Source organism: Eublepharis macularius, chromosome 8 (assembly GCF_028583425.1).
Source record: "Eublepharis macularius isolate TG4126 chromosome 8, MPM_Emac_v1.0, whole genome shotgun sequence".
In the NCBI taxonomy this organism is placed as follows: domain Eukaryota; kingdom Metazoa; phylum Chordata; class Lepidosauria; order Squamata; family Eublepharidae; genus Eublepharis; species Eublepharis macularius.
The window spans coordinates 42,671,149-42,681,201 of record NC_072797.1 but is presented as its reverse complement, the minus strand read 5'-3'; the positions used below and the strand labels follow the sequence as shown (position 1 = coordinate 42,681,201).

General features: G+C 42.4%; 1 protein-coding gene across 1 annotated transcript; it reads left to right on the top strand.

Annotated features, from left to right (window-relative positions):
- The first annotated feature begins 2,890 nt into the window (after positions 1 to 2,890).
- Positions 2,891 to 9,375, top strand: TMEM171 (transmembrane protein 171). The gene is made up of 3 exons (XM_054987191.1): positions 2,891 to 3,521; positions 7,323 to 7,464; positions 8,442 to 9,375. The coding sequence occupies exons 1-3, from the start codon at positions 2,891 to 2,893 to the stop codon at positions 8,683 to 8,685; spliced, it is 1,017 nt and encodes a 338-aa protein (XP_054843166.1). The 3' UTR covers positions 8,686 to 9,375.
- Positions 9,376 to 10,053: the final 678 nt, after the last annotated feature.

Below are 10,053 nucleotides of genomic sequence, written 5' to 3'. Positions count from 1 at the left end.
GGTGTGCAGGGTCCCACAGGGAGCAATACTCTCCCCATTATTGTTTAACATCTATATGCGCCCCCTTGCCCAGTTAGTGCGACATTTCGGACTTGGGTGTCATCAATATGCAGATGACACCCAGTTGTATCTGATGATGGACGGCCAACCCGGCTCAGCCCCAGATGTCCTGGAACATGCTTTTACAGCCGTGACTGGTTGAAGCAGAGTCGGCTGAAACTGAACCTGACGAAGACGGAGGTCCTGTACTTGAGCCCCACGGGGGATTAGGTTTGGGACTCCGGCTCCCAACCCTCAATGGTGCACCATTAGTGCCAGTTCCAAGGGTTAAGAGCCTGGGGGTGATCTTGGATGCCTCCCTGAAAATGGAGGCACAGGTCACAGCGGTTGTCAGGTCCTCTTTTTTCCATCTGCGGCAGACCAGGCAACTTGTCCCTTATCTGTCAACCCATGACTTAACTACAGTGATCCAAGCAACGGTCATCTCTAGGCTAGATTACTGTAACTCGCTCTACACGGGGCTGCCCTTGAGCCTGACCCGGAGATTACAGCTGGTACAAAATGCAGTGGTGCGTGTTATTACAAAAGTGCCAAATAAGGCGCATATAACACCGTTCTTACGCGAGCTGTATTGGTTGCCAGTGGAGTACCGGATCAGATTCAAGGTTCTGGTGTTGACCTATGAGGCCCTGTGCGGACTTGGACCAGCATATCTACGGGACCATCTCTCCCCATATATTCCCCAGAGGACACTCCGATCAGGGGACAAACAGCTGTTGGTGGTCCCTGGCCCCAAGGAGGCCCGCCTACCCTTGACTAGAGCCAGAGCCTTTTCGGTCCTGGTCTGCTGAAATCAGGGTCTGTCAGGACCGACTATCTTTTCGCTGAGCCTGCAAGACAGAGTTGTTCCTCCAGGCATATGGCTGAGGCTAGGCCTCTGCCGGCCTGGAAAAAAGGGGTGTATAAATCTTAACCCTCCCCATGAAGGCTGTCCACCATCCTGTTTTAAATGTGTTGTTTTTAATGAACATGAATTTTTAATTGTATTTTTAATATGTTGTTATCTGCCCTGAGTCTGCTCACAGATAGGGCGGAATACAAATAAATAAATAAATAAAATCCACTTGCTGTGTTACATATACCATGATGTGTCAACAATGCTGTTCTGCTGTATACTTTGGACATACAGGACAGTCTGTATGCAAAACACTGAATGGACACAAACCTAATGCTAAAATTACAATGTGCAGAAACCAGTTTGGAGGGGGGGTGGATTTTAATCTTAGGATATGCTGTTGCTGATCTAAAGATCATAAAAGAATTTCAAAGAGAGAATCTAACTAGAAAGCACTGAATTAGGGTTAATTAAGAGATTTAACATTATTTCTCCCAAAGGCTTGAATAAGGACTGGGTTTTCCTCACTCACTATAGGTGCTATTAGCACATTATGACCCAGCCTATACAGATGTTATAACTGGTTCTGCATATAGTCTCACACTATACCTTTCTTAATTAGATCTGATTTGCTTATTCTACTCTGCCCATTTAACTACAGTTGGAAGCAGCCCTCACCGACGCTGAATGGACTGAATTCTCTTTTATTGGGTATTATAATGGTTATTTTATTATTCTCTTTATAACATCTTTCCATGCCCACCTTTCTGTTGTTTGTAACTAAGAAGAAATATATCTCTTGTAGATATACACTCTGTGCATCTGATGATATGAGCTATGATTCAAAAAAGCATATAATTGAATAAATGTCAGTCATTAAGGTACTACAGGACTTTTGTTTGAGTACTTCTGCAAATGTTTATCTTTCTTTATAATGAGCCCTTGCAGAACTTCTTTATTAACTGGAGGATTTACAGCTTACCAGTTGAATAATTGTAAACTGATGGGCTTTGTTCTACCCTCCTTCCCTTCCTGTATGCAGTGGTTTCTCTCCTTCTCTGTTATTCTATTGGTTTGTCAGATTTGTATCACAAGATGGTCAAGGTAGCATACGTGAGACTGTCTTTTATCTTCACAATGATAAGTAGGCTGAAACTACTGCATTCAGACACACTGAATTAACCAACACTAAATTCATTAACCAGCACTAAATTCACTTGCACAAATCTGGTTTGTTTCCTGGTTAGAGTCTAATTCCAGCCTACTGCAAAAGTATGAATTCAAAATCGTGCATTCAGGGTTAGAAACTGCTCAACAAACCAGGGTTACTGACCAAGGGTAGACTTATACTTAAAGAGCAATCCTAAACAGGTCTACTTCAAATCCTACTCAGTTTTATTCAGTGGAGCTTATTCCTGGGAAAGTGTTCTTGGGATTGCACTAAAATAATCCTAGTTCATGGGAGGAACACTAACTTGGGGTTGCCAACCTCTACGTTGTGACTGGAGATCTCCCAGAATTACAACTGATCTCCAGGTGACAGATATCAGTTCCCTTAGAGAAAATGGTTGCTTTAGATGGTGGACTCTATGGCATCATACCCAGCTGAAGTCCCTTCCCTCCCCAAACCCTATCTTCTCCAGGCTCCATCTCCAAAATCTCCAGGAATTTCCAACCTCCAATCCTATAAATTCTTTTCCAAAAGGAAACCAGCATCTTGGGCATCTTAAAAACTAAGGGTAAGATCCATCCAGAATTCTACTTATCTTTTACTTCCATTGGCATAAGTGGTCATAGGAATGATCCTGTCCCACCCAGGAGGTATAAATTGGAGATAGAATTGCTTCATATGTTTTCTACTTATGCTCTCATATGTTTTCTACTTATGCTCTCTAGTTTAATTATGTCCATCTTTTTTTTTAATTTTCAGGCCTACTGAAATGTCATGAAAACACATTTCACCTTGACTTGAAAGGAGATTTTTAAAAAAGAGAGATGTATCCTGTTCCTGGTTCCATGAATGGAATGGAAGGAAATAATAGACATCCTAGGAAACTTATTTCTTTCCTTTTTGTTTTTGGCATTTCATTGTTATGTGCTGGATTCCTGCTTTCAATGTTTGTTTTGCAGACATGTCCAAGTGGAGCTTTTGGGGACTGTAAAGCAGCCCTTAAAATCATTGGGCCTCTGCTTGCTGTGGTTGGTCTAGTGTGTATAATTCTGGCACAGTCGAAGGCTAAAGGCTACCTTAGAGAGGTGCAGTTACAAGATGATCAGGTGTATGGTTTTGTGTTTTGCCGCGGAAACTGCCAGTTTGCCCAGTTCCTTGTCTTTGGCTTTTTATTTTTAACCAGTGGGATGCTTATTAGTGTCCTGGGTATTTGGATTCCAGGATGTAGTCCTGGGTGGCACTACCAACCATTTAACCACAGCAGTACATCTGATATTGAATTCCAAGACTGTGGATTTCTCTCTGTTCAAACCATGGGTCCTTTGATTGTGCTTATTGGATTATGTTTCTTTGTGATAGCTCACATAAAAAAGAAACAAAATATAAATCTTGTCCAAGAATCTTCTGTAAATGAAGAAGAGCACCTGAGCCCTGAATCATTTCAAGTTACAGTAGGTAAGTAAATGATCTAGATGGCTTCATCAGTACATAGCCCCAGGTGTCTGTTCTTTAACTACAGATGGGAGGAAATCCCCTGCGTGGGCAGTAGTGGTGTTGGGAAGGGGGGAGTGTGAGGGATGTGTGGCAACAGCATTGAGGATTGGGGGAATGGGGAGGAGGCAGTCTTGGGCCCAGAAATTTCAGAATCTGGTACTGGACCTATTAAGTGGCAGCTTTTGAACTGCCCTTTCTGGAGTAGTTTCTGATGGAAACGAGCCTTGTTGGAATTAAAGAAGAGTGGGATAAATTTTATGAAGGATAATAGCAATATTACATAGCATTATGTTCAAAACATTTCACTATATTATCCCACTAATCCGTAGAACAGTATTATCACACAGTTTGTATTAAGACAACAACACAGTTGTGTGCTGTGTCTTAAGAAGGTTTTTTTGTGTGTGAGAGAGGGATATGGGATAGAAAGAAAATACTCACTTGAAGTCAAAATTATCTACACTTGTGTGCTAAACAATTACTTGATTGGATATAAAATGTCTAATTGAGAAAACTTGCCCACTAGTCGCTGGCATATCAACTATAATCAGATTCTTAAAGGGAGAAATTCAGGATTTGTCAGCCTTACCATTATAACAACATGAGGAAGGTAAGCTAACACTAATACTGTGCTGGAAAGTTTTAAAAGGAAATAAAGCCACATTCTATGTTTTGAATAGATTTTGGAATAACTTGGTGTCTGCAGGACACATTTTTCCTTTTCCTGAGTTATAAAAGTCATAAAGCAAGGCACATGAAATGTGGCTGAACATTAAAGGAACGCTTTTATTAAAGCAACAGAAAAAGACTTTTTTACACAAAATCTGAAAAAAAAAAATTGGAAGCTAAAGAAGGAAAATGGGCAATTGGTATCTTGCGGAGCAAAAATTGAAAGGTTGACTGATTTCTTTTGGATAACCTAGTAAAGTATAAAATAACTTGCATGCTGCATATTTGCCATGACACACTGTTAACTGAATTTCTACAGGAATGTTTACACAATAATAGTAATAGCACAGTAAGAATAATAGTACAGTAATTTCACAAGAATTTAAAGGAAATAAAAAGGAATATAATTGTCTCAATTTTCTGTGCTAAGAATGTGTTAATTTTTATCTCATCCATCCCTATAAGAACACTGTTAGATGAAGAGTTAAGCAGCAGCTTAAGGATGCCCAGGAAAGCTTATTGCTGAATTGGTTCTTGCATATCCAAACATGATACTGTCTACCAAATCGGTGTAACTTCTGGTCAGTGAGTATAGCACATCAGCAGAGTGTTGTGGCCTGCCAAGTACTTGAGCCTTCCCCCCTCCCCCCTCAACTTTTTGCAGTCCTAGGCAAATGGCAAAAAACTGGAGGTTTGTTGAGCCTCTGTTGGTTGATGAATGATGTCTGGTTTGTGGGTTACAAGTTTTGTAGGCCTCTTTTCTCCATAGCAGTGCATTGGTTAGTGAAGTCATCATAGTTGTATTTTTAGTATCACATGCACTACCAGCAGAACTCAGATTGGTAAGATTACGTTAGTCATTTCAAATATGGATATTATTCACAAAAACATCGTGTTCAATATGTCTAATTCTCAACCCAGCCAAATCTGAGGAGACTTAAATCCATAGATTACAACCACGAACAGATGAGACCCATCGTTCTACAAACCTCCAAAAAGCCTCAGATTTGGAGGGAAAAAATGAACTTTTAAAAAAATGGGGGGTTAACCCCCCAAAATGAAGAAAGAGTACATGTAAATTTAAGGATTGGATGCCATCAGTGGCTGTTGTTAGGCAACCACAACAGTTTTGGCAGCATTCCAGGACTATGGTTGTTGGGGGGTTTTCCGGGCTGTATTGCCGTGGTCTTGGCATTGTAGTTCCTGACGTTTCGCCAGCAGCTGTGGCTGGCATCTTCAGAGGTGTAGCACCAAAAGACAGAGATCTCTCAGTGTCACAGTGTGGAAAAGATGTAGGTCATTTGTATCTACTCAGGAGGGGTGGGGTTGAGCTGAGTCATTCTGTAAGAGTTTCCCAGGGTGTGGAATGCTAATGGCGGGAGGCTTCACTGAGTCATTCTGTAAGAGTTTCCCAGGGTGTGGAATGCTAATGGCGGGAGGCTTCACTGTATCCTGAGGAGGTTCTTTTGCATATGGATTGGTGCTTGATGTGCTAATCTTCTCTGCAGGGCTATTGTCGGGTGTGGAGTGTTTTGTTGGCCTGGTGTTTTTCAGAACTGGAGCCCATGCTCTGTTCATTCTTAAGGTTTCTTCTTTCCTGTTGAAGTTTTGCTTATGCTTGTGAATTTCAATGGCTTCCCTGTGCAGTCTGACAAAGTAGTTGGAAGTGTTGTCCAGTATTTTGGTGTCCTGGAATAAGATACTGTGCCCTGTTTGAGTTAGGCTATGTTCAGCCACTGCTGATTTTTCAGGCTGTCCAAGTCTGCAGTGTCTTTCATGTTCTTTTATTCTTGTCTGGATGCTACGCTTTGTGGTCAGAATGACTCAGCTCAACCCCACCCCTCCTGAGTAGATACAAATGACCTACATCTTTTCCACACTGTGACACTGAGAGATCTCTGTCTTTTGGTGCTACACCTCTGAAGATGCCAGCCACAGCTGCTGGCGAAACGTCAGGAACTACAATGCCAAGACCACGGCAATACAGCCCGGAAAACCCCCAACAACCATCGTTCTCCGGCCGTGAAAGCCTTCGACAATATTCCAGGACTAGTTGCTGTCAGTAGAATACAGAGGGACAGGGCATGGCCCTTTCCAGGGCTGTTTTGGCCTTTCAGGAAATACTCATAGGTGAGGGAGGTGGTGCCCTGCTGAGTCCTGTAGTAAGAGGCGAGGGAGGCAGTGCCTGCTCTGCCTGAGTCCCACATGCAGCTTGGAAAGCAGTGCCCAGCCAGTTGGTTAGGTAGGCTATGTCATTCTCCCTCCTTCTCCCTATAGGTTGGGCAGAGAGGGTCAGGCAGACCGCCTCTTCCTCTATCTATTCCTCCTTTGTGGTTAGGCCAGGGGTGGCTGTGGGGAGGGCCCCTTCTCAGGGTTTTTCACTCCCACTCCACCTCTGCTCACAGGGTTTAAAATAGAGGAGAGGAAAATGATATGAGCTGCTTTGGGTACCCATTGCAGGCACGGTGTCCAAGGAGGAGGCATGGGTGGGGGAAAACACAATGTAAAACACACATTCAGTTTAGAGTTGAAAAGACCACAACTTACTGGTCACAGCTGTTGGAGCCTTGGCGCAACATAAGGCAATGGATCCAGGCATCGACTACCTTTACCTACCTATCCCCAGCTACTTGTTGGTGGATACTGACGGATGATAGACATTGGGGTCCCACATGGGTGCATGCTACTGTTTGATTCTCCCTACCACCTGGGAGTGAGGGCTACCCAGTGGCTCCCTGAGCTAGGCATGTCCCAGCCAACTCTCACCCCAAGATCCATTAAGGGGATCCCCAAATATGGGGGAGATGGGCACGCAGGCCCAGTCTCCCCCTTCCAAAGATCCAGTCCAATTCCAAAACTGCCAGCTGCTTGTTGGTGGATACTGAGGGATGATAGACACTGGGGTCCCACATGGGCACATTCCACTGTGTGGTTCTCCCTACCACCTGCAGGGAAAACTTGAGAAGAACTTAGATGTGTGTAGTCTAATGGTTACAGATAAGATGGTTTACAAGTAGAGGTATTTCACGTATTGCTCCAAAGAGAATAGCGGAGGAATTTGATCTTAAAGCTTTGGGTTTTCTTGTTTCGTAGGTGATACTGTCATGGTGTTCCCACCTCCACCACCACCTTATTTTGCTGACTGTTCCCTGCAAACAATGACTCCTAGCCTTGTAAACAGTGACTTGCATGTAGGGGGAAATCCTTCACCATACTGCAGCACTTTTACTCACCAGTAAGACAGCTTTTATTTTTAACATTTGTCCTTTTTAAGTGTTTGATATTCTTCAAGTAACACTCTTAAAATTGGGCAGAATCTGAAGATACCTGGACACAGCAAGCTTGCAGAAGCTATTCAGATTTGGGCTGGTCAGAGCCTGGATGGGAGATTACTTGGAATGCTGCTGTGAATGCTCTTGAGTAAAGTTATGGTATAAATGCAGTAAATCCGTGATAAACCTCTCCATTAGACTCCATAAAATGTTATCTGTTGTTGTACATCAATTTATTATAAAATGTGCCTGTCATCATGATCTGCTGGTTGTGCCCAAGTATGTTATTTCTATCCATCAGAGCAGAATTTGAAATATATATATTGTAGGAAATATTCTTCCTACATTATGACTTTTGTCATATGAAGTACCAATGAAACTCATTTTCCCTGTGTTGTTCTCTGACCCCCTGCCTCATGGTGCCTTGTGACCCCACAAAGATTACAGGAAGAGGGCAAATTTTACCCCCTTGTTCTTCATCACTGCAGCTCCCTCCTTCCCCAACTCACAAAGATGTTCATCAGCATTCTCTGGAATAATCTTTCAGGCAGTTAAAAGAGACTGCAGGAGAGAAAAGGAACACAGAGAAAAACTGCATGCTTTCTGTAGACACTTCATAGGATACAAGCCGGTATTTCTGTGTAGAGGGATTACACATACTCTTCATATATTTGTTGCATGCACACACTCAGGATTGCTTCATTGGCACATGTACCTTCAGTGAAATAGATTCATCTATGATGATTACAGGTTATAACATATATAAAGGGTATATGCATACAATATCCAGGTAAGATGTTGATCATCTACAAAGTAGCATTTGGCATCTGACTGTTAAAATAAGGGAATCTGGAACTGATTGATGTCTACGCAGGCTTTAATTCTACCCCCCTTGGTGGTTAAAATATGCTAATAAGCCCTCTTGATTATTATGTTGCAGAACACAGACTACTGGTATATCAGGCTCAGTTACTTGCAGAGAGAATGAGCTGCTGCATACAATATCAAGAAGTGATTCACCCTCTGAAACGTTATCCATTCTTTATCTTGACTCTGAACCATCTCAGAAATTCAAGGCAAAAGAAGCAGCTGTGAATAATGAAAGTGTTTTGTATTCTTCTCCCTCTCTGTCTTATATGTCTCTGTCTTCTTCTGAGTCTTCTCTTGAAAGAATTATCAGCTAAAAATTCATTCCCATGCTCAATTCAGTGGGCTGAGGGAAAGGGTCCAAGACGAGAAGGGTCCGTGGAAGCAAGGAATGCTTCATAACCACCCATCTCAGTGAGTGCTAGCAAGAACCTGTAGCCTTATGAGTGGTAGCTTCCCTCCCTTATACTTTGCTTGTGACTGTGCAAAACTCCATTCATACATTGTCATCCACTTATCACCAGCTGTTAGCAGATCTGAACCAGCATGGAGGAAGCAGTGACTAGAAATAAGAAGGAAAAGGGATTACAAGAGGATGTGGTGAAAATAAACTGGAAGAGGGAACCTTGACTCAAATAGCAAGCCCCAAAGGCAAGACAGCAGAGGGTGCTGCAGCAGAAGCTTGGCTAATCCAACAGTTACCTTACAGACAAAGCTCTCAGCTAATCAAGCCCCCTGTGGGAAACAACTTCTTGGAAAGTATTCAAGATGAGGCAGACCAGGCAGCCTTACTTATCCCTATAGCTGACATCTTCACATTTTGTTTGACATCCAGATACCCCAAGCAAAATCATCCACTGTTTGGGCAAAGTGCTAGGGGCTCACTGGTCACAGAGGAGAGATTCCAGTGATTTTGTATTTATTTTTCGTTAATGGTTGTTGACAACCTTTAAAGTAAGGACACTGGAAACCTGAGACATCGTTCATTTCATTGGTATTGGGGCAGATCCTCATACTCCTAACAGTATGAAGTTGTAAATGTGAGATTTAAGTTTATTAAACATTGTAATACAAAATACAGGCTTTGTGGTGTCTGTGATCTCTATCTGGCGCAAGAAATGGCTTGTTGCAGGATATAGCAAACTACCACACATCTTGGTTTGGCTAAAAAACATAAACATGCAACATGACATCATCTCACTCAGCATTTCCCTGCTCTAGTTCACTGGTTTCTGCTTGCAAGGGGGCAGGGAATTGCTCAACACAATGACATCATTTGGTTCTTTTACCCAATGTTATGTTTAAAGATTCCCCTGCCCCTCGTAACACTAGAATGCAATTTCACAGTGAAATTGAAAACCAATAGGTTCAGGACAGACAAAATGTGTCATACAATGCATAATTAATTTCTGGAATTCACTGCAACAAGACATGATGGCAACAAGATGGATAGTTTAAAACAGAGTAACAGAAATTCATAGGCTAGTTCTATCAATAGCAATTAGTCCTGGCAGCTAAATGAAACTACAATGATCAGATATATCAACAAAAAAGGGGGGGGGGCTGTCATCTAGCCCTGTTTATGGAAATTTCAGAAGCATACTGGACTAGCCCATCTAGTTTATCTTATGGAATATATTCAAGCTTTGGGCCCATTTTTAGCTGTCTCCAGCAGCAGAAAAGCA

Excerpts from the sequence above, each read along its gene's own strand:
- TMEM171 (XM_054987191.1), top strand. The coding sequence starts at position 2,891 with ATGTATCCTGTTCCTGGTTCCATGAATGGAATGGAAGGAAATAATAGA. Across the intron at positions 3,522-7,322 it reads ATCATTTCAAGTTACAGTAG|GTGATACTGTCATGGTGTTC; the intron begins GTAAGTAAATGA and ends CTTGTTTCGTAG. Across the intron at positions 7,465-8,441 it reads TGCAGCACTTTTACTCACCA|AACACAGACTACTGGTATAT; the intron begins GTAAGACAGCTT and ends ATTATGTTGCAG.